The sequence below is a fragment of the Octopus bimaculoides genome, chromosome 6 (assembly GCF_046866305.1).
Source record: "Octopus bimaculoides isolate indiv1 chromosome 6, ASM4686630v1, whole genome shotgun sequence".
NCBI classification, from domain to species: Eukaryota; Metazoa; Mollusca; class Cephalopoda; order Octopoda; family Octopodidae; genus Octopus; species Octopus bimaculoides.
The window spans coordinates 106,674,281-106,701,061 of record NC_142933.1 but is presented as its reverse complement, the minus strand read 5'-3'; the positions used below and the strand labels follow the sequence as shown (position 1 = coordinate 106,701,061).

The 26,781-nt window shown below is 37.4% G+C and overlaps 1 protein-coding gene across 1 annotated transcript in view; it reads right to left on the bottom strand.

The window, feature by feature from the left end:
* LOC106882360 (clathrin heavy chain) overlaps positions 1-20,320 on the bottom strand; it is a 150,829-nt gene extending 130,509 nt beyond the window's left edge. Inside the window, exon 1 of the mRNA XM_052968621.2 lies at positions 18,396-20,320. Coding sequence (XP_052824581.1) covers positions 18,396-18,446 — 51 coding nt within the window. The 5' untranslated portion in view covers positions 18,447-20,320. The remainder of the gene's footprint in view (positions 1-18,395) is intronic.
* Positions 20,321-26,781: the final 6,461 nt, after the last annotated feature.

Here is a 26,781-nt window from a genome sequence, read left to right as displayed (position 1 = left end):
CCACTGGAAAATACAAACACCACAGAGAACACCACTGGAAAATACGAAAACTAAAAGAGGCAGCACATATGCTAGGACATAGTAACCTTCTAGGCAGGCCTAGTGCAGATATGAGTAGCATATAGGAACCAGCATTAAGGAAGGATAGGAAAATATTAGATTTATAAGCCCTAACATTCACTCCATAATTGCCCATGGCATAGTGGTTAAGAGCATGGGCTACTAACCCCAAGATTCTGAGTTTTATTCCAGGCAGTGACCTGAATGATAATATAAACAACATTGGGAAAATACCTTAGGAATGAGAACTCAGGTTCAAAATTTCTCCAAGACATCTGATGAAGGCTAGAGAGTATATCAGCCGAAACGTTGTGTTAACAACAAACAAGATGAGGACAAATATCCGTCAAATGTAAATAATGTAAATAATGTACATAATTCCTCATCTCTTAAATATAGAACTGTATATAATTATCATGCCAATGTGACAAATAATGTACTTCTTAGAGCCATTTGGCATCTATTTCTAGCAGGTGGCACTACGTAAGGGCAACCAGCTGTAGAAACTTTGCCAGATCAGATTGGAGCCTGATGCAGCCTTCTGGCTTGCCAGTACTCAGTCAAATCATCCAACCCATGCCAGCATGGGAAAGCAGACGTTAAACGACGACGACGATGATATATATATATATATATATATATATATATATTACATACACACACACACACACTTAAGATATAAACACAATTCAAATAAATTCAGTGTAATATTTTTGATTCTTCTGTGAATATGTTTCCTTTGCCAAGTAAGATACAGAAAGATATAAAATGATTTAAACCTTCCCATCAGACCTAGGAATATCGGACTTCTCTAAATAATTCTTGACAGCTGTAAATTATTCTTCAATGACAAGCTTCCACAACTATTGGCAATGTTTCCTTGATGCATCTCATACTATCTATAAAGTGTTCATATGAAAAAGATTTAGTCAGTTAACAGTTTGAACTTGGTACTTTACATATGCACAGAAGATAAATAGAGATAAGCCCCAGGTGGGTCAAGTCAGCAATTCTGTTTAACCCTTTTAGCATTTAAACCAGTCATATCAGGCCCAAGCATTCTGCCTGCTTTATGTTCAAACCGGCCAGATCTGGCCCACAAGGTCATTCTAAAGATAAGCACTTACATCATCAAAATCTGGAAGAAGCTACAAGATAATATATGCTTAATTCAAAACAATGGTTTCAAATTTTTCCACAAGGGCAGCCATTTTGATGGGGAGGGGATGAATCGATTACATCGACCCCAGCGTTCAACTGGTACTTAATTTATCAACCCCAAAATGATGAAAGGCAAAGTCAACCTTGGCAGAATTTGAACTCAGATCAGAGCGAAGGGTGAAATACTGTTAAGCATTTTGGCCAGCGTGCTAACGACTCTGCCAACTCACTGTTTAACGTGAATAAATAAACATGACATTTGACAGAGTAAACTGAATGCTAAAGGGTTAAATAAAATTTTTAGAATAAGGCCTAGCTAGAAATGTCACGACTCCTCATGTCTCCCTGTGGCACACAATATTTTAGGAATTTTAAAACTTTTCTTTAGTTCTTTTTTGCCAATACAAACTATTTCTAGATTCCTCAAACATCAGGGTTTTTTTTACCTCTCTGTAAAATAATTCATGTTTATATTCTTAAGCACAAAAATATGTGAATTTTATGCTTTTTTATTTCTTATAATTCCTTAATTTTAATTTCAAGCTTCTAATCTTTCTTTCAGCTACAAAGAAATGATTGTCTCCCTTGTAATAGCTGCAATAGTTATCGGGACCACATGTGTCTATTACTAATGATTTGGGGAAAGTGTCACATGGTTCGTGTTTGACTAATCATTTCAAATGTGTACTGAAAATAGTAGCAGTTTAGGTTTTGCCTCCTACATCTAGTATTGTATAGACACAAGGCAATTTATGTCTAAAGGTGTGTTTTTGTACACACACACACACACACACACACACACACACAAAATCCACTCACAGGACTTTGGTGAGCTTGGAACTATAATAGAAGACACTTGTACAAAATACCACACTGTGGGACAGAACCCGAAACTACATGGTTGAGAAACAGACTACTTAACCACGCTGCCATGCCAGAACTTATATATATATGTATGAGAATAACTGTGTTAATACACACAGAAGTATACACATGCATTGCTTTGTGTATGTGTGTGTGTGTGTGTGTGTGTGTGTGTGTGTGTGCTATTGTGTATGTGTTGTGTATATTCATGCATGCATGTGTAAAAGTACAAGCCAGATGTGATGGCATACATGTGTGAAAGTATTTTGAGAGAGAGAGAGAAAAGTGAGAGAGAGAAAAACAAAGTGACACAAAGAAAGAGAAAAGGAAACAAAAGGAGAATGACAAAGAAAGCAACAGAATGTATGTGTGTGTGTGTGTGTGTGTGTGTGTGTGTGTGTGTGTAAGAGAGAGAGAGAGAGAGATTATGTGAGTGAGATTGCATTAAGATATCAAGTAGTCGAGGCCAGGATATGAAATCACAGACATAAGCTCCTTTGAGATAGCATGAGCCAATAAATAAATAAATAAATTCATAAGAGATGGAGAGGGAAAAAGAAAAAACAAAGGAGAAATCAATAAAAAAAAAATCCGTCCATTATCTTGAGAAGATTTCAAACAGAACACGAATAAGAGAACAACCCACTCCATGCTTTTATTTGTCTCACACGGTTGTAAGTCAGACCAGATACATTATGGTATTTCCTTGAGTGGAGAGCACTGGACTACAACAAAAGTGCTTCAGGTGTTGGGGATGGGAATGTGTGTATGGCTGCATGGTTAAGAAACTTGCTTTACAATCATGTGATTTCAGGTTCAGTCCTGCTGTGAGGCACCTTGGGCAAATGTTTTCTGCTGTAACCTTGGACTGACCAATGCCTTGCGAGTGTATCTGGAAGATGGAAACTGTATAGAAGCCTTGTATGTGTATCTTCCCTTTGCAAATACAGACAGGACACAGATGTGTGTCAATAGCCAGCTGGAGATGTTCTCCTGGGGCTAAAAGCAACAGTAACATCCATCCTTAGGGTTTAGCCGCATTTAAGTGGCAAATATATATTTATTCTTTTGCCTTTAGTCAAACAAATCGACCCCAGGACTTATTCTTTGTAAGCCTAGTACTTATCCTATCAGTCTCTTTTGCTGAACCGCTAGGTTACATGGACATAAACACACCAACATTGGTTGTCACATGATGGTGGGGGGACAAATATAGACACACACACATACATATAGCCTGGATGGAATATTATGCATGCACTGTTTCGTTATTTCAGGTAGAAATGCGCTACAATGACATATTGTTGTTATGTATATCCTAGTCAGCTTTCGTTAAGCAAACCGATGTCTTGCAGTTAATCAACCGAATAACTAGGTGTAATCTGCTGCTACCTGTTGTTACAAACAGGTCATGCATCTGTCAAATTACACACCTGGTCATGCAGTGGTTAATCATATTGTGTGTGACAGACGAGACATATATTCCCACCATTCTCTACTCTAAGCCTTTTATATTCAGGTGATAAACACATTGAAGGCAGGTGAGATGGGCTTAATTAGTGAGTGACAGCTGTCATTTGGTGATGTCATTTAGCCACTGATCACCCATCAATGAGATGATCAATGATCAAAGGTGCTCCAGCTTTAACTGACACCGTTTTTTGTTTTGTTTTTTTTTCTCAGAACAGATTGAAGGAAATTTGGCTGCTATTTCTAGCATGTCATGTAACCACATAGACACTGCCTTGTACTGTCACTTGTAGCTGTGATCGGTAGCCATGAGCAGTTCTACTTGAGTAGACTTAGAACAATTAAACAACTTTCTCACTAGACTGTGCAACTGGTTGTTTAAAGAGAAGGAAAAACCTACATGTGCACACACACACACACACACATCAAATGTAGAGTATGTGGCACTAATGGTGAAAATATGTTGAGTAAAGAAACAATAGGGCAAGGTTGTTTATGGAAGACCAGCAGTCGCCCATGCATACCAGCCTCCCCTCTCCACGCCACCAGTGTTATCCAAGGGAAAGGCAAAGGGGCCGATACAGCTTGGCACCTGTGACATTGCAGCTCATTTCTACAGCTGAGTAAACTGGAGCAACGTGAAATAAAGTGTCTTGCTCAAGAACACAACACACAGCCCGGTCCGGGATTCGAACTCACAACCTCACAATCGTAAGCTCGGCGCCCAGCTTTGAAATAGCCCTACCACTCTGCATATTTCAAAGCTCGGCGCCCAGCTTTGAAATAGCCCTACCGCTCCGCATATTTCCTTCTAGCTGCAAAAGATTCAGCTAGGGAATACTTGTAACGAGAGATTTCTGTCTTTGATTCAATGCCACAGACACTAGCGATAAACAGCAGCAGCACCCCAACTAAATACCATCATGGGCGGTGAAAGAATTTATATGAAGAAGACAGCAGTGATTTACATAATAATACAATGAAAGAAAAACAACACAGTTACAAGATTTTACCAAGAATAAATTAGTAAACATATAAATGAAAAACAAAAGCAAAAAAACAAAAATAGAATCAAAAACATGAATGGTTGTACATTGTAGAGATATCTTTTAAAATTACACAAACGGAAATGAAGAGATAGATAAAAGAGAGATAAGCTGTTGCTTTTAATCTCTTGAGACTAGTTGAAGGAGATGTTAAATGTAAAAGAAGAAACAATTTAGATTTTTTTTAAATATATACATATATGTATGTGTATATAATTATGTCTTTCAGTTAAATGTTTTTAGGTGGAGAGTAATCTTGTAGATGATTTTGGATGAAAAGAAATTTCAAATAACTTGTGTTAACTTCTGTACAATAGTTATATTAACGCTTAATGCATTTAGTGTGAAGAACATTAGAGACAACTAGAAATAATTATGTGCTGAGGAAAAAGAAATAATAATGTTAGTCAATAGTATATTTTTTTTATCGTTATTTTGTCAAAGACAGGGGAAAATTCTGAACAGGCTTTGGTCCTTAAAAACCTGGCACTCTGTTGGTTATGACAAGGGCTCCAGTTGATCTGATCAACGGAACAGGCTGCTCATGAAATTAATGTGCAAGTGGCTGAATACTTCACAGATACACGTACTTTTAATGTAGTTCCCAGTGAGATTCAGCGCGACACAGAATGTGACAAGGCTGGACCCTTGTGAATTACAGGTACAACTCATTTCTGCCAGCTGAGTGGACTGGAGCAACGTGAAATAAAGTGTCTTGCTCAAGAACACAACACTCTGCTAGGAATCAAACTCATGACCTTACAATCATGAATCAAATACCCTAACCACTAAGCTATGAGCCTTCATGCTTCGATCTTATTATGATCTCATCAGCAAAGTATAGACCTCACTGTACATGTTGAAGTAGTGATGAAAGAATCATTAAATAAATGTACAAGTTTGTACACTGGTTGGCAAAGCCATGTAGTCCCTCTACAGAAAGTAACCTCTCCATCATCATTAATCCTTGGACATTACTGTTTTGAGTCCCAGGACTCGTAGGGCTGGTTGCCATGACATACAAATGACCGAAATCAAACCGTCTCCACTGAACAGGATACCAATACGTTGCAGGGTTACTCATTTCCAGATGAGTGAATTGGAACAATGTGAAATAAAGTATTTTGTCCAAGAACACAAAAACACCTCCTAGTCTGGGAATTGAAATCACAATCCCGCAATTATAAGTACGACACCCTAACCACAAGCCCATGTGCCTTCACTTCATCGACAATGACCTAAGGTTAATTAACAACAACTTGGTCAACCTTAGGAGAGAGTTACTAATCTTTTGAAGATTTCTATGAACACTTGTGGCTCATGAATGAATAAAGACTATGTTTTCTGACTTCTTATCACGTGTCATATTATTATTATTATGCTGCAAATCAAACCAAGAAGTCCATCCTTTAATATCATACAAAGGGACCACACCTGCGATTTCTTAGTCAACACTGAATTCATTGTTCTTCAACAGCAATAACAAACTATGATGATTATGCTGATGATGATAATGATGACTCAAGACTAAACACACAAAACATAAACAGGATGTATAATTTTTTTTTTCTTTCTTTTTGGAGGTAAACAGAATATCACAAACTTTTCTTTGTCTTCCCAATCGCATGGTTCTCGGTTCAGTCCCACTGCATGGCACCTTGGGCAAGTGTCTTCTACTATAGCCTCAGGCTGACCAGAGCCTTGTGAGTGGATTTAGTTGATGGAAACAGAAAGAAGCTTGTGTATCAAAATATATCTGTGTGTGTATGTTTGTATTTGTCCCCACCACCACCACCACTTAACAACCAGTCTTGATGTGCTTACAAGCCCATAACTTAGTGGTTCAGCAAAAGATACTAATAGAATAACTACCAGGTTTTACAAAAAAGTCCTGGGGTCGATTCATTCAACTAAAGTTCTCCAAGGCGGTGCTCCAGCATGGAGCAAGTAGTGATGGGTGCAGGCATGGTTGTGTGGTAAGTAGCTTGCTTCCCAACCACATGGTTCTGGGTTCAGTACCACTGCATGGCACCTTGGACAAGTGTCTTCTACTTTAGCCTCAGGCCGACCAAAGCCTTGTGAGTGGATCTGGTAGATGGAAACTGAAAGAAACCCTTCATATGTATGTGTGTGTGTGTGTGCTCCTTCCACCAATGCTTGACAACCGATGTTGGTATGTTTATAGCCCTGTAACTTAGCGGTTCGGCAAAAGATACTGATAGAATATTAGGCTTACAAAGAATAAGTCCTGGGGTCAAATTGTTTGACTAAAGGCATTGCTCCAGCATGGCTGCAGTCAAATGACTGAAACAACTAAAAGAATAAAATGGTATGTATATATATATATATATATCGATGTATGTGCCATTGTGGTGCGTTTAACTCCCACCACCACTACTTGACAACTGGTGCTGGTTTGTTTATGTCCCTTAACTTAGCAGTTTGGCAAAAAGAGAAACCCCTAGAGTAAGCACCAGGCTTTTTAAGCTAGTAGTCTAGTACTATAACAACTAAGGACTGGAGTTGATTTGTTTGACTGAACCTTTCAAGGCGGTGCCCCAGCATGGCCACAGTCTAATGACAGAAACAAGTAAAAGGAAACAAAAAAGAGAAAGATCATCATCATCATCATCATTATCATTTAATGTCCACTTTCCATGCTGGCATGGGTTGGACGGTTTGACTGAAAACTGATAAGCCGAGGGGCTGCACCAGGGTCCAGTCTGATTTGGCATGGTTTCTGCAGTTGGGTGCCCTTCCAAATGCCAACCACTTTACAGAGTGTACTGGGTGATTTTTTAAGTGCCACTGGCATCGGCTACAGCTACAATCTCACTCAGCTTGGCAAGTCTACACAAGCACGGTATATCGGTATATCGCCAGGTCTCAGTCACCTGTCACTGCCTCTGTGCAGAGCAATGCTTGAATGGTGCTTTTTATATGCCACCAACACAGGTGCCAGTCAGATGGCACTGGTATCGGCCACGACTACAATTTCACATGGCTTGACATGTCTTCTATACACACACACACACACACCTATATATATATATATATATATATATATATATATATATATATATATATATATATATGTATATATATATATCCTTGTTACTACCCAGACCCATTTCATTTGGTACCTATCCTTCATTCTTAATACTTTCCTTCCCACCTACTTTTTATATTAATCATAATCAATATCAACCACAAGCCATCTCTCTCTCTCTCTCTCTCTCTCTCTCTCTCTCGTCCTTCCCCTATTTACTGTGCCATTGTTACTATTCTGCTGATCTTCACACCTCCTTTTGTTTGCAGTCAGTCATTTCCTACTCTCACCCACAAACTCATCTATATCTCCACTCTCCAACCCTTATCCCCCCCCACCCACTGCAACCATCCCTCACCCCTTAATCTTCCCTACTTATCAACCTTTAAACCTATTCATCATTCATTTTCACACTTAATCCATTCCCCATCTATCACTCTCCTACACTCTGACATGTGAGGGGCATGGCTTAATGGTTAGAGCACTGGGCTCGCATTCGCAGAGTCACGTGTTTGATTCCAAGCAGTGCATTGCATCCTTGGGCAAGACATTTCATTTCACGTTGCTCCAGTCCACTCAGCTGGCAAAAATGAGTTATACTTCTAATTCAAAGGAACCAGCATTGTCATATTCTGTTCGACACTGAATCTCTCAAAGAACTATGTTAAGGGTATGCGTGTCAGTGGAGTACTCAGCCATTTGCATGTTAACTTCACAACCTGGCTGTTCTGTTGATTGGAACAACTGAAACACTCGTCGTCATGACCAACAGAATACCAGTCATACTTTTACAACCTCAACGCACCCACATTCCTTGTTCCCGTCCCCTAAATCATTTCTACTCACCTTCTAGTACCTTGAGAGTTCAACCCTAACCCCTTGTAGTACCTTGAGAGTCCATCTTGATACCTTGTTATCACTATTCATCTCTAATCCATTTCTACCCTGGTCCCTCTCCTATAATGTGAGTAGCCATGTAGTTCTTCCAAAGCAAGAAACCTATTCTATTCTGATCCCTTCTCTCTTACAGGCTACTCAACCTGAAGGAAATTCTAAATGGGCCCCACCTGCCAGGTCATGCGCTGTTTATCTTGATATGAGATCACCATGTCATGCACATATGGTTGTGATGCATGTGCCTGGTGTACCCTTATCAGACGGGTAGTCATGATGGGTATATTGGGCTTTGTCTATTTGCACCCCAGTGTCACTTTGATGGCATGCACTGCTCTCTCACTCAATAATAATAATAATTCTTTCTACTGGAAGCACAAGGTCTCAAATTTGGGGGCAGGGATTAAGTCAATTACATTGACCCCAGTACATAACTGGTACAAATTTATCGACCCCGAAAAGATGAAAGGCAGAGTTGACCCCATTGACATTTGAACTCAGTACATGAAGACAGACGAACTACTGCTAAGCATTTCGCCCGGTGTGCTAACGATCTTGCCAGCTTGCAGCGTAATAATAATAATAATAATAATAATAATAATAATAATAATGATAATAATAATAATGGTTTCAAATTTTGTCATAAGGCCAGCAATTTTGTGGTACAGGGGATAACCACATTATTTACATTTGACGGATATTTGCCTTCATCTTGTTTGTTGTTAACACGTTTCAGCTGATATACTCTCCAGCCTTCGTCTAGGGGAAATTTCGAACCTGGGTTCTCATTCCTAAGGTATATTTCAACGTCGGCGTCGGCGGCAGCAGGGGCGTCATCGTCATCGTCAACAGCGGCGGCGGTGGCGGTCTCATTAATCAGGTTACTGCCTGGAATTGAACTCGGAATCTTGCGTTTAGTAGCCCGCGCTCTTAACCACTACGCCATATGCCCGTGGGCATACGGGGATAATCAGTTGCATTGACTTTGGTGCTCACCTGGCACTACTGACACGCAAAAGACGAAAAGCAAAGCTGTTATCAGTGGGATTTGAACTCAGACCTTAAAGAGCCAGAAGAGATGCTGCTAAGCATTTGGTCCAAATAATAACAGATTTTTTTCAATTGCCTCATGGGTATCAGATGAGAATGGGGACAGATAATAATTGCTTCTAAGAGAGGCACAAAGCCTGAAATTTTTTGAAGGGAAGAAAGGGGCAGTTAGCCAATTATATTGACCCAGCATTTGACAGGTACTTTTATTTTACTGACCCTAAAAAAAAAAAAAAATTAAAAGAATAAAAATCAACTTCATACTGGATTTGTAGTTCAATCAAGTACGTCCCATCCTCCCCCCCCCCCCCAAAAAAAAACGAAACGTGACCTTTGAGCCAACGTCATTACCAACATTATCAGCTGTATTAAGAGCTAGGTCAGTACGCCATGCTGACAGCTCAGCGTCGAGATGCAACGAGACGAGCAATTAATGACTTATAAAAGAACACATGTAACAATTAGCTCTTATTAACCAAACTAATTCCCTTCATTATCGCCGTTTAGACACCCAGCCTAGCTCCTTCTTCCTTGCACCCATCACTATCTCTTACGCGACACTATCTTTTTTTACTCTTTTTAACCTTGTAGATAGAAGTTTGTCCTGCCATCTATCTATCTCTGTCTATTTATCTGTCTATCTCTATCTATCTATATGGCTGTCTCTCTCTCTCTCTCTCTCTCTGTCTATCTCTATCTATCTATATGGCTGTCTCTCTCTCTCTATCTCTATCTCTATCTATCTATCTATCTGTCTATCTATCTGCCTGTCTGTCTCTCTGTCTCTCTCTATCTCTATCTATCTCTCTATCTATCTATCTATCTATCTGTCTCTCTGTCTGTCTCTCTGTCTATCTATCTATCTATGTCTATCTATTTATCTATCTATCTATCTCTCTATCTATCTATCTGTCTCTCTGTCTGTCTCTCTGTCTATCTATCTAAATCTATCTATCTATCTATGCTGTTTGATATAAACATCATTACAAACCAACTAGGGAGCCTCTATGTGGTCTCTCAATCTGCCAGAAATAATAACCAGACCTTCTTCAAAAGTCACACATTACCTTTAAAAGAAAGGTGAGGAAAGGACACTTCATATAATTCAAATCTGGGTAACCCTAAAATGATGACAAAACAATCACCAGTGGATAACTCGTCATAGCAATGGTGGAAATGGTGGAAAGCAGGCGTTCAACTTTTTGGCTCATGTGTAAGCTTTTAGTGTCAAACGCACCTTTTTCTTAACCTCAGCCCCATAGACCTCAGGGCACCCCTAGGATATAAAAGCCATTTCTAATACTGGACCATATACATCAAGCTTCCCAATCACATGGTTCCAAGTTCAATCTGAGTGGCACCTTGGGCAGGTGTCTTCTACGGTGGCCTGAGAATGTTAAATGATGATGATGATGATGATGGTATATATACAATGGGTTTCTTTCAGTTTCCATCTACCAAATTTATTCACAAGGCTTTGGTTGGCCCGAGGCTATAGTAGAAGACACTCGCCCACAGTCACTCCTGATTCTTGAATTTTGTAACAGCACACACACACACACACACACACACACACACACACACGCGCACCCAAAGGAGGATGCACTCAGGGATGCACTCAGGGATGCAGCTTTGTTTATTGATTGAAATAACAAAGGATTGTGGAAAGCATTCTGTGATACTTTGGCAAATTTTACTATAAAGTCTGTCAGATGTGGCAACTATGAAAACATAAGATCCGGATTCTGAGGAAACCTGTGGTGATTTTGTGTTGATATGAGTGGAAAAGCTATGTAGTATATCGAGTTAATAGCCTAATTAACAAAATTGAACCACCAAAAGGAAATACCTCAAAAGGGATCCATTAATGTAGCATGTCTTTTCTCCATGCCATTCCAACATCTATGCAGCTACTGCACCAAACTGAGTGCAGTTGTAACCAATCCATGCATGCGACAAATATTGCATTTTACTGCTGTAAAGTTTTCATCTTCTTCCCACGTGTGTCTGGCATATCCATGATGAAGCCTCCCCTGCTTTCTTCTTCAGTTTTCAAATAACCGTAATGCTGTGCTCCTTAAATTCAGCACCAGCTAGGTAGGAGGACAAGTGAATTGAGATACAACCCGCCCTAACTGGAACCAATGTACACTGCCATCATCACATTTCCATAAGACCTTCATATCCGTGTGGCCTTTCTCTCGTGTCTCAACCCCACATTGCCTTCTTACAAGAGACCAACACGGCAATTAAAATCGTTTTTTTTGGCAAGTCTAACCATGTGATAAAGCCAGAGTGTTGCTTCGTTTATTTACAATATGGCTTAGGAACATTATACCAACATTCGAATAAAAGTTATTGATTTCTTTTGATTTGGCACCTGGCCAATAAATATTTGTATGGGAGGACAATAGCACAATAAACTGACAACAGTTTTTAGTTACTTATACTTAATTTATCATGGATGCAAAGTGGCCATGTGGTCAACAAATTCACTTCACAATCACAAGGTTCCAGTTTCAAACTCACTATGTAGCATCTTGGGTAAATGTCATTTTCTAAAATCTTTGGTGAACCCATACCTTGCAGGTGGAATTGTGTAAGTGGAAATTGTAGAGAAGCCCACCGAGTGGATATATCATTTATCTTTTTTCAGTCATTGGACGGCTGCCATGCTGGGGCACTGCCTTGAAGAATTTTAGCCAAATGGATTGACACCAGGACATATTTTTATGCTTAGTACTTACTCTATTGGTCTCAGACAAACACAGACACAAAAACACATATATATATCAAACCAAAATAAGCATCATGATATCAAGAGGTGATGCAGTACAACCGTTTCAAGTGGCTCCGTTTAATTGAACAATACAATCATTACATCAATTTAAATGCCGGGCTATCCTCAGCTGCATAAATAAATAGAATTTTTAATCAGTTGGACACATTGACATAATTTTATTCAAATTCTCTAATAGAGCAAGAAGAAGGAAAAAGTCCATGTTGCTACTAATGTAACTCAGAATAAACTACACTTCTAAGAACTGTATGAAGTTTGTTAGGGTCATAGCTTGTAAAGGATTGTGGTTCATTTTAATTTATTAGTTTTTTTTCCTAAAATCCAGACAATATTTATGACCACACCCAACTATAAACTGTTAACTCACTCTGTCTATCCATTCTAAACAGAGACTGTCCCCTAGCCTTAGATTTGGTAGTTGATAAAAAAAAAAGACCAATAAATTAAAAGTGAACCACAATCCTTTACATGCTATGACCCTAACAAACTTCATACAGTTCTTAGAAATGTAGTATATTCTGAGTTACATTAGTAGCAACATGGACTTTTTCCCTCTTCTTGCTCTATTAGAGAATCTGAGTAAATTTATATTAACGTGTCCAACTGATTAAAAATTCCTATTTATTTATGCAGCTGAGGATAGCCCTGCATTTAAATTGATGTAATAATTACATTGTTCAATTAAATGGAGGCGCTTGAAATGGTCATACTGCATTACCTCTTGATACTCTGTTGCTTATTTTGATTTTATTCACCTTATTCTGACTTGTACAGATAATACTGCACTGACTTGGTGCTTCAACTTAAATACCTAATTCAACTGAATCTCAATTATTTCTTATATATATAAAAAATGTGGAGTAGATGGAACAGGGACAACTGACAAAGGGGTATACTCTTTATGTTGCATGTCTCGTTTCTCTGCTTTTTTCGTTGTTCGAAAAAAGTTTGTTTTCTGTTTTCGTTTTTATGTTTTCGTTTCTCATTCGGTTTAACGTTTTTTTATGTCCTGTACCCATATATGCATGTATATATACATATATATGTAGGTATGTACATATATGTATGGATATATGCATATATTTATATATTATTTATCATCATCATCATCGGGCTTCTTTCAGTTTCCATCTACCAGATCCACTGAAAAGGCTTTGGTGAGCCCAAGGTTATAGACAGCAGAAGACACTTGCCAAAGAAGACAGGTGCTATGCAGTGGGACTGAACCCAGAACCATGTGGTTGGGAAGCAAACTTCTTACTACAAAGCCATGCCTACCTGTAAATCAAAAAGTAAACCCACATCACACAACAAGTCATGCTGATCCTGCTTGAGAATTACATTAAGGGGTACACGTGTCTGGAATACTCATCTGCTACTTGTACGTAAATTCAGGAGGAGATGATTCAGTTGATCATCAAAGAATGTAGATCCAGCCGTTTATTTTACGGGTGCTAAAACGATTAAAATGCAGACCCCCACAGAAATTTGAAGTTGGAACCTAGAGGTAACACAACTAACTACATACAACTTATTACACCATGTAAAACAATTAACCAATATTTATTTATTTTTCTTTCCATTTCATCTCTATATCATAGAAAACCCATTTTTTTTAAAGAAAAATAAAAGACAAATGACAAATTTATATATATCAGTAATCAGATAAATTTTGTATACATTCATGTATATATAATGATGGATAGATAGATAGATAGATAGATAGACAGACAGACAGACAGACAAAGGTGGCGAGCTGGCAGAAACGTAAGCGCGCCAGGCGAAATGCTTAGCAGTATTTCGTCTGCTGTTATGTTCTGAGTTCAAATTCCACCGAGGTCGACTTTGCCTTTCATCCTTTCAGGGTCAATAAATTAAGTACCAGTTACGCACTGGGGTCAATGTAATCGACTTAATCCCTTTGTCTGTCTTTGTTTGTCCCATCTATGTTTAGCCCCTTGTGGGCAATAAATAAATAAGATAGATAGATAGATAGATAGATAGATAGAGAGACAGACAAACAGACAAATAGATAGATAGACAGACAGACAAACAGACAGATAGATAGATAGATAGGTAGATAGATGGGTAGGTATATAGATAGGTAGACAGACAGACAGTCAGACAGACAGAACAGAGACAAGGTGTAGTAAAAAGGTGGGAACAGAATTTCTGACTGTTTACCGAAATATTATAATCCACACGCACTTTCGGACAACAAAAACGTTTACATTAAGTAAACAGAATGAAATGGCAACATTTATCAACATATACACACAGGAGGCCATATATACAATGAATAAAAACCTAAACATATGCACGTTAACACAGATTCCTCACTGTCTCTTCACTTCCTATATATATATATATATATATATATATATATATATATATATATAGGAAGTGGAGATATATATATATATATATATTCATATATATATATATATATTCATTCACACACAAACACACATGTATACATTTAAGCACATGTATAGACACATACCCAACACCCCCTCATATATCTATAGCTATATATATATATATATATATATATATATATATATATATATATATATATATATATATACATACACATACATACACATACATACATATACATACAAAATTAACAAAACAGGTGCATATACAATACATACATATATACATACACATGCACACACATATATGTATATGCATATGTGTGTGTGTGAGAGAGAGAGAGAGAGAGAGATGGAGTCATTTGGCTCCTCTCACATGCAGTATCTTTACAATCTGGCAAAAGAAACCAACCAATTTTATTCAAAAAGCTTCATTCGATTGGAATTAAAGAAGGACGTGAATGGAATTAAGAGATTTTTGTTTTTTTCTTTTTTGAATATTTTCAAGCAGTGTAGCAGACACAAATCCAAAGGCCCAGTCTTCAGTGATGTGACAGTGCTAATTTTACATACATGCCTTAGTATGAAACACTAAACATAAGCGCACACACATATAAATACACACACACACACACACACACACGTCTGTGTGTGTGTATATGTGTCTATATACATACATACATACATCCGTGTATTTCAGTAACTATATAAACACCTACATATGTATTGGCTTTAAAATCATATTTTATATATGCAATATATCCGAGAAACTAATAAATTAAAAATTTAAAGATGTTAAATTTTATAAACTTTGCACACAAACATATTATAAATATGTATGAGTATATATATATATATATAAAAATTTAAGGAATGGAGAAAACGCATGTTATAATTGCATACTTTATTCCTACATATGTTTCAAAGGATTACAACCTGTGTGATCCATAGGGATCTTTGATATTAAAATTGTAACCTTCTCATCAGGGAAAGCATGGGAATCATCAATTATAACATGCGTTTTCCCCATTCCTTAAATTTTTAAATATACTCAAATACCCAAAATTTCAAGGAGTTCCTGCCTTAAAAACAGGAACTACACCACAGTTATTTTGTGTTCTTTGCTACATTGGTTTCTATTAACCCATTTATTCTATCCGAAGAATTTTTATTCATTAAGATAGAAGAAATACATATAATTAAATATATATATATATAGTATACAAGTGCATATATATATATTCAGCCCTAAAGACACACACACCCAAAGCATGTGGCCTGCAAATTTGCTGGGTTTTGGAAGATAAAAAAGTAAGCATCATAACATATATACATACACACACACACACACACACACATATAGCTATGTTAAATGATGATGGTGCTGATGACCACCACCCATGAGAAATGGGTGATGTGTGTGTGTATATATATATGTGAATGTAGACATTCAGCCACCTGTCATTGCAGCAATATAATTATAATTATTGTTGCACAACAGAACCATTAGTGCCCCGTGTAGTGATGCTAATGGTGTTAGCAGGCTAACATAGGATTGTGGCAAAAACTTGCTTGGAATGGTTGGGACTCTGGTCGTCTCATTCCTTCTCCCAACAGATATCAGAAACTAGCCCTGGGTATAACCACACACACACACATCTGTCTATCTATCTATCTATCTTTATAGACAAATAGATAGATAGATAGATAGATAGATAGACCGATGGATAGAGAGATAAACAGACGGATAGATAGATAGATAGATAGATAGAGAGAGAGAGAGATAAAGAGAGAGATAGATGGACAGACATACATACATACAGACAGACAGGCAAGCAGGTAAACAGACAGACAGATAGATAGATAGATAGATAGATAGATAGATAGATAGACCGATGGATAGACCGATGGATAGAGAGATAAACAGACGGATAGATAGATAGATAGATAGATAGATAGATAGATAGAGAGAGAGAGATAAAGAGAGAGATGGATGGACAGACATACATACATACAGACAGACAGATAGATAGATAGATGGAGAGAGAGAGAAAGATAAAGAGAGAGATGGATGGACAAACATACATACAGACAGACAGACAGGCAGGCAGGTAAACAAACAGACAGATAGATAGATAGATAGATAGATAGATAGATAGATAGATAGATAGACAGACAGGTGTATATATGTGTGTACATGTATACATGTGTATATATATATAACAGGAGGGTGTAAGTATATACATGTATGGCTATCTTTATGTACATGTATGTATACACACACACCATAAATAATGTCCATCACGTATGGAGGCGTGTGTTCGTACGTGGTAGCTGCTGTTTAACCCCAGGTCAGCCCGACATCCAAGAGACGTATGATCAAAAACATTCCAGCCGCGACCATCGTTCCGTTTGTTATTAATGTATAGAACAACCATTATATCTCATGTGTCCTTCCTTTAAGACAACAAACAACCAGGGTGATACGAGAGGGTTTTAGCTGTTATTTCGAGCGACCACATGTAGGGGACCTCTAAGGGTTGTTCGAGAATATCTTATTACTAGGGCCAGGACCAACATTTCGAACAGTTCTGTTCTTTTGTAGAGCAGAAGGTGGGTGCTCAAATCACTGTAATCGACACTCAATCAATATAAAATCGATAATTTATTTATCGATCTCAATGAAATGAACGGCAAATCCTCCCTCCCTCTTACACACATTTATATATGTTTATATATGTGAAAAAACTACTATGAAACCGTTACGGTTGAACTGACAGCTTGTAAATGAAGCATATTATAAAACATTGGCAGAATCGTTAGAGCGCCGGCGAATAAAAATGCTTTGCAGTAAACGTTCTTCCGGCTGTAAACGTTCTGAGTTCGAATTCCGCCAAAAACACATTTGACTTTCATTCTTCCAGGGATCGATAAAATAAAGTACCTGACCTGTGGTAGGGGTCAAGGGTATCGACTAAGCTCCTATGCGATAAAATTGCAGGTTTTGTGTCTAAATTAGAAACAGTTATTTTATAAAAGAGCCCCCCCCCCACACACACACAATACCGACCTGACCATAATATCAACATCGGGTGGGGGTGTCTTAGCTTTGACGACCCTAAATTCAAACTGATCTTTTAATAGTCATATATGTGTATGCGCGCGTGTGTGTGTATGGCTGTGTGTGTCTTTGAATATGTATGTGTGTATGCATTTATCTAAGTCCATATGTACAGTAAGTATATTTATATACATCCATATAAACACACATACACCCTACACACACCTCTCTCTCTCTCTCTCTCTCTCTCTCTCTCTATATATATATATATATATATATATATATATATATATATATATATAGCCATATTAAAAGGCTGATTTGAATTGAATTTCCTGTTGTAAAAGTGATAATACCCACAACGGGCACAAATTCACTAACTCTTTGCCAAAGAGTGAGAGACATTATAGAAAGATTCCTAAATTTGTAATAGTTAGGGTGGAGACCAAATCACACACACACGCTTAGACAGACAGATAGATGAAGACATGGAAATGTCCATGCTTTCATACCACCCCCACCAACAACAGAAGAACTGATGTACAAAGAACACAAGACTTACCTGCACCAATTCGCTAATACTGACGGGTGGTCGCTTGTTCTCTGCTGCCATAATCCTTCCTCGGGTGTTTTGTTTGTTTGTAAATATACCACGAATGAATTACTCTTAAATACCGGGCAGTTTATTAGAATATATTATTATCATTTATCATTATTATCGTCAGTTGGAATATATTATCAAATATCGCTGACCATTTTAAAACTGTACAGTGTGCATCGTTATTTATATTAATATCGTTATAAATCCAATACAGCAAACATATAGATACACATCATTATATATATATATATATATATATATATATATATATATATATATATATATATATATATGTATGTATGTATGTATGTATATGCACACGTGTCTTGCTCAAGCTACTACAATGCCATTGAGTTTAAATATTTGGCAACAACGAGGAACCCGTATCAAAATTTCATGTGTTTGCCATCCCAAATTAACCACTAACATTCTTTATCATCATGCTTGTTATTATCATTTAATTAATTCTGTTAACGTTTATAATGACAACGATAACAGTAATGATGATAATAATAATGACTGTGTTGATGATAATAAATACATTAACTTAATATTGCAGTGTTGTGTTGTGTTGTGTGTGGCTTGCATTGGCTTTGGTGACCGATTCAGTCTTTCAAAACTCTCTCTCTGTCTGACTGTGTGTGTTTACAAAAGAGAAATCCTGCGGAAGACAAAATACAGCCGACACTTCCTTCTTTGTTATCTGCTACCTCCTTTGCTTCGCTTTCCAATTTTCTTCAAATATTAATGTTTTTTTTGTAATCGCCTGGTCTTTCCGTCGTCTGGTTTACTGTTACTTATCGTCTGGTTTACTGATACTTATCGTCTGGTAGTTAATAATTAGTCTGGTTATTGTTAATTATTGACTGGTTATCGTCTGGTTATACAATACACATACATTTATGTTATATAATTTTCCTTCGGTTTACTGTGATTTTTAAATTCGTTGCTTCGCTCTTATTTTTCTCCTTTGTCTAAAATGTCACATTTTCCGCCTTCTGCATTTATATAATAATAGTATTAGTGATTAATATTTGTAATATGAACCCTAAAATGTTCTTAGAAGAATTTAGAATATGTTTGTTTTGGAATGGGGCGGGAAATGTCACATTTTTCATCACTGCTCACAAAACTTCAGATTTATAAAAGAATGGTCCTATACAGTAGCATCTATCTTTCCAAAAGTATGAAATGAAGTAAAAGATTCTTAGAGTAGTGATGATAATATTAATATATGATATATAATAATGTAGCATTAATATAAAATAGTTCACAGTCTAACCCATTCTGGCATTCCAATCTAAATCCTTCCCACCAAAAAAAAAAAAAAAGATATAGTAGAATAATCACCCTTAATTAAAATTGATGAAAGCCTTCACTTCCAAGGAGAATAATATAAAGAAAATATACTAAAATAATTCTTTCTTAAAGACACAAAGATAGAAAATCAAGCATAGACACAGGCGTCCATGTCGGTGTGAAGATTGTTTTCATGCTTCTTTGAGAAGTGAGGAAAGATTTACGATAAGATTAGAGCAGAAACTTTACAACCATTTAATCTTTGTAGACCCCAAACACCGATATATATATATGTATATATTCTACATAAATATAATTATTTCGCCCATATATTTATATAGTCCTTATTCGAAGTGGTGATGTAGTGCAGTTATGGGGGTTTGATTTCTTCCTCTCCCTTTATGGAACTTTTTGGCATTAAACTCCGAAGCAAGCGAAGGGACAGACGAATAAGTGAACTACTTTTAGTGCTGTATGTGTGAGAAAGTGTAGAATGATAGAGAACTAGAGAAGAGAGGAAACAGAGAAGGACTGCAATTACCGGCGGCTCAGTTTTCACAGAACATAACTGTATCAGCTGAGTAAGCAAGCCAACTTTATCTACGGAAGCAAAAAAGGAACATAATTTTATTTTAGATCGACATTGCCGCCGTTGTTTTGTACTTATTTATTATTATTTTTTTTACTTGTTTCCATTATTGAACTGCGGCCATGATGGGGCACTACCATGAGAAGTTTATTCTAACGAATTGACCCTGTGCTATTTAAAAAAATAATTAAAGTCTGGTAATTATTTCATCGTTTTTATTTTTTTTGCCGAACTGCTCGTTACGGTGACGTAAACAAACCAGCACCGGTTGTCATGCAATATGGTCACAAACACAAAAACATACACACAGATACACATAACTTTTAGCTTTTACCATTTACTTGTTTCAGTCACTGGACTGTGACCAGGCTGGAGCATCACCTTCAAGGATTTTAGTCAAATAAATCGATCCCAGCACTTTTTTTTTTTTTTACTTTAAGCCTGATACTTATTCCATCAGTAAGTTTTTGCAGAACCACTAACATATGGAAATGTAAACAAACTAACACTGGTTACGAAGTGGTGGGGATGAACAAAGACACACACACAACAGGTTTCCACACAGTTTCCAAATCTATATTTATTGCTCCAGTCCTCTCAGCAGCTGTAAATCAAAAGGGGCCAGCCTTGTCACATTCTATGTCACGCTGAATTTCCATGAGAATTAAGTTAAGGGTATATGTGTCTGTGGAGTACTCAACCACTTGCTTGTTAATTTCTTATGCAGGCTATTCCACTGATCAGATCAACTGGAGCCCAAATCATTGTAACTGACAGAGTGCCAATTATGTAAGTGAGAAGATTTTTCTAGAAAGGAACTCGGCCACTTTGCCTCCTAGAGGCCTAACGCTCAAAAGGAACTCAGCCACTTTGTCTCCTCGAGGTCCAATGCTCAAAAGAAACTCAGCCACTTTGCCTCTGTGAAGTCCAATTCCGAAAGGAACTCAATCACTTTGCTTCCCTGAGAATCAACGAGGCCCAACACTTGTGCTTCCTGTGATCTATTTCTAGCGCATTAATTGTCCACGTTATTTTTTAAAATGTACCTTAATCCCCTGAGATTGCAGATAATATTTCTGAATCTCTTTGATTCTTTAGATGTGCTGGCCTCCTGATAATTAACCGATATTAATTAATATATGACTAATTACCAGATTTTATAATAATATATATATATATATATAGTAGCATTTCTCCAACGGCTTTTTCAAATAAATTACGTAACAATCTTCTCTAACTACAGTTATCACATTCGTTTAAAATGTCTTACGGTTAAGCTGGTTCCCATGCATTTCCCTGAAGAGAAGATTACATTCTTATCAACATCACCTATTCCTATGGAAGGTATAATTTGTAATCTTCGAAACATATGTTGGAAATAAGTATTCAGTTAACATATGCGTTTTACTCCATTTACTAAATTTATATATATATATTATATATATATATATATATATATATACACACACATACATATGTATGTATTTCTTTTACATGTTTCAGTCATTAGACTATGGCCTTCGGAAATTTTTAGTCGACCCCAATACTTACTTTCTTTAAAAGCCTGGTACATATTCTATCAGGTTCGTTTGCTGAACTGCTAAGTTATGGCGACATAAAGAAACCAAAACCGGTGGTGGGAGACAGACACAAAGACACACACACATATATGTATATAAATAAATATATATATATGCAACAGGCTTCTTTCAGTTTCTGCCTATCAAATCCACTCACAAGGCTCTGGTTGGCCTGAGATCAAAAGTAGTAGTTGTAGTAGTAGTAGTAATTATAGTGGTGGTAGTAGCAAAGAAAAAAAAAGCATAGTTAACATAAATGTTTGAAGGGAGACAACTATGAGTTGTAGAACTGCTGACTTTCTAATTGTGCATAAGACATATAAACTGGGTTTTGCACTAGAGACCTCACAACAGTTAAATGCTAGTGTTTCTAGGTAATTAGCTTCCATTTATTCAAAATGTATTAATTTTTAACATAGACTTCTGTCTAACATTCAATATGTATTTGATTATCTCATCACTACTTCGTTAAGTATAGCAAAGTGTTTCACTGAAGAGATCTAATAATATATAAACATGTACCAAGTTACCTCCCATTTTCAAATTTTATTAGTTATACAGTTTATGTTATGTTTTCTTCTTTACAGTATTATCAATTAGCTTTTTGATGGTCATTACATTAAATATTTCAGCATTAACCTTACTTTAGTTAAGAAAGCCAGTATAGTGACTGCAACACAAAACAAAAAACCCAAAACTTTGGTTCAAAGAGTATAGCAGGGTATTCACAAAAGTGATTTTGATATCCATTCTAATTTCAATTTCAAACAAATGAGCTGTGTTTTTAAAATCTCTTGGAAAGATAGTAACATCAGAAAGATCTATTTTCTATTAATGTGCCAAGATTTAACAAACAAATTAAAACCATTCACTTCGAAAACTAAAACATTTTGTAACAAAATTTTATTGCATTATGTGATGTGTTTTTGAAGGTTCTGCTCACGTTCTAATTCTGACAAATAATTATTGGAAATGTGTAAAAGAGAAAAAAGACCTTCTTTTATAAATACAGAATCTACATTAACTCTTTGAATACTGACCCATCCTAGACCACCACTACTTCTATGATACAAATTCCCTGTTTTAAAGTGATCGAAATCAAAATATTCCATGTTAATTTATATTCCAAACACCAGTTTAATACTCTACTCTCTCTCTTTTACTTGTTTCAGTCATTTGACTGTGGCCATGCTGGAGCACCACCTTTTGTCGAGCAAACCGACCCTGGGACTTATTCTTTGTAAGCCTAGTACTTATTCTATCGGTCTCTTTTGCCAAACTGCTAAGTGACGGGGACATAAGCACACCAGCATCGGTTGTCAAGTAATGCTAGGGGGACAAACACCAGTTTCTGTCTACCAAATCCACTCACAAGGCTTTGGTCGGCCCGAGACTATAGTAGAAGATACTTGCCCAAGATGCCATGCAGTGGGACTGAACCTGGAACCATGTGGTTGGTAAGCAAGCTACTTACCACAGCCACTCCTGCACCTATACTGAGAAAGTTCTTTCAATAAATGCTTCATTATTTTCAAAATTCTAACAAAATCAGTGTATTTCATCAGACATATGGTTAATGAAAGGGTTTTCCATGTTGATTTATGTTCTAAATACCAGTTTAATACTGGGAACATAAATTTCAGGAAATTTTTTTATCATTTTCAAAATTAATTGTAACAAAAGCAATGTATTTCAAGAAAGATATATTAAGAGAGGTTAAGCAGGATTTGAAACTGTGCAACTCTGCATTGTTTTCTATTGATTAATAATTGCACGACCGACATAATAACTGCTTGCAGCTACCAGTCTCTCAGATATTACCTGCTGGAAGCATTTGTTTCCAAAATGGAGCAGTAATTTTCTATGTGACCTAGTTTCAATAAGTGTTTGGAGCCATCTCACTTCATACAGCCAACTGCTAATGCTCTCGGGAGCAAAAAATAAACACATCACACAATTTCATTTTCTCTTCTCCATCAATAATCTGAGACTTTATGTCTATGTAAGAGCAAAACAAACAATTCTTTTAACTGTTCCAGCACCATGTGAAAAGGAGGAGATGGGTGTATGTTAATCTAAATAAGTGATTCTTAAAAGTAATACTGTATTCAGTGACCCCTGGCGCTTAACAAATGCTCCTGCCTATTATTATCATCGTCATTTAGTACAGTTCTATATTTAAGAGATGAGGAATTATGTACTTTATTTATATTTGATGGATATCTGTCCTCATCTTGTTTGTTGTTAACGTTTCGGCTGATATACCCTCCAGCCTTCATCAGGTGTCTTGGGGGAAATTTCAAACCTGGGTTCTCATTTCTAAGATATTTTTCTATGTTATTACTATTATTCAGGTCACTGCCTGGAATCGAGCTCGGAATCTTGGGGTTAGTAGCCTGCGCTCTTAACCACTACGCCCATGGGGGAGGGGGGAATGAAATAAGTACCAGCTACACACTGGTCGATGTAATCGACTACCCCCTTCCCTGAAAAATTTTCAAGGCTTTGTGCCTAAAGTAGATATAATTATTATTATTATTAAGGTGTCCAACCCATGCTAGCATGGAAAGCAGACGTTAAACGACAATGATGGCAAGCTGACAATCATTAACATGCTGGGGCAAAATGTTTAGTGACATATCATCCGTCTTTACGTTGTGAGTTCAAATTCCACCGAGGTCACCTTTTCCTTTCATCCTTTTGGGATCAATAAAATAAGTACCAGTTGAATATTGGGGGTAGACATAATCAAATTACCCATCCCCACCCAAACTCCAGGCCCTGTGCCTTCAGTAGATAGGATTATTATTATTAAGGCAATGAGCTGGCAGAATCGGAAGCACACCAGGCAAAATGCTTTGTGACATTTTGTCCGTCTTTGTGCCCGGAGTTCAAATTACCCCAAGGTTGACTTTACTCTTCATCCTTTCAGGGTTGATAAAATAAGTACCAGTTAAGCACTGGGGTCAATGCAATCAACTTACACACTACCCCAAAGTTGCTGGCCTTGTGCCAAAATCTGAAGCCATCATCATCATCATCATTATTACTATTATTAAAGGCAGCAAGCTGGTAGAATTGTTAGCACACTGAATGAAGTGCTTAGTGGTAATTCACCCGTTGCTATGGTCTGAGTTCAAATTCTGTCATGGCTGACTTTCATCCTTCCGGGGTTGATGGGGTCAATGTAATAGACTCATCCCCTTCCCCCAAACTGCTGCCCGTGTGTCAAAATTTGGAACATCATCATCATCATCATCGTCGTCGTTTAACATCTGCTTTCCATACTGGCATGGGTTGGATGGTTTGACCGAGGACCGGCGAGCCAATTGGCTACACAAGGCTCCAATCTGATCAGGCAGTTTCTACAACTGGATCAGGTAACCCCGGCTGAGGAGCATTGGTTGAGATAATGGTTGCTAACCCATGATGTAGCACTAATCTAATCTTAAATATTCTATCACATACTCTGACTACCTCAATTACCTTATCAACCCATTTCTCTGCAAGAAGTATACCCACACCCCCAACCCCGTCAGTGTTCCCTGCCAAGAAAATAGTGTACCTGTGAGGAACCTAGCAGAACCTCCTCTCCACCTTACTTCTTGGAGGCAACACAAATCGGCATCTCCATTCAAGCATCTCAACAATTTCACCAGACCTACTTTTCAGTGTGCCAACCCTGAGGGTGTGGGAGGTGTGGGCCCGTGAGACCCTGGGATGGGGGACAGCAGTGTCATGTACCTGAAAAGAAAGCTCACATTTGGCAGAATTCATAAACAAACAATAGCCTTCAACCAGCATACACTGCACCATCATTTTTATGCACTATATGATCGATAAACCCTAGGTAGGAGTGGGGATGGTGTTAACCCTTTAGAAGTGTTCATGGGAGACAACCAAAGGATGACAGAGGATAAGAATTTCTGGTACAGGTGGAGGGGTGGGAGTGCAGTCATACCGCGAGGTAGCAAATTTAGACGAGAGCATCTTCTGGATTTGTATTATTTCGAGGGAGTTATTAAATTCAAGTAGGCGAATCCGAGTGCATGCGCTAGTTTATATAGGGTGGTGGTGGCGAATCAAGTGGTAAATCAAAAGAGAGAGAGAGAGAGAGGGGGGCCAGAGTTAGAACACAAGGGAGAAAAATATTCCTTGGGATTTTGGGTAATGTAATTTAATGAAACAGCAAATGCTGATAATAGTGAAATAGAATTGAAAAATCTTAGAATTTTTGGTCAGCCAATCTGTGGCAAATTTAGAGAGATGAGTTATAATGTGATAAACTTGAATAAATAAATGTGTGATGATTAAGGGATATGCATCGGGGAAGACGAAACTATTGAAACTATGCTTACATGGTAAGGAAATAGATAGAATAATGAAAAGAACTAATAAGGGGTTTATGATCTGCGCAGAAATAGAGAAGATGAACGAGGTTGAAAAGACAAAATTTCTGATCTGACCATCTTCTGAAATTCATATTCTTCCGGCGAGGCGGCGAACTGGCAGAATTGTTAACATGCCAGGCAAAATGCTATGTGGCATTTCGTCTGTCTTTACATTCTAAGTTCAAATTCTACCAAAGTCAACTTTGTTTTTCATCCTTTTGGGCTTGATAAAACAAGAACCAGTTGAGTACTGGGGTTGATGTAACAAATTAACCCTTTTCCTGAAATTGCTGGCCTTGTGGCAGAATTTGAAACCACTTTTACCTCTGCATTAATGAAGGTGGGGGTATTGTTTTCAGTTGTGTTTGTTTGTCTATGGACAAGATATCACAAGAACTGCTGGATGGATTTGGATGAAACTTTCAGGGATGTCTGGCCTCGTAACTGTCACAAACGGATTAGATTTTGAGATCGACCCGGTACCAGAC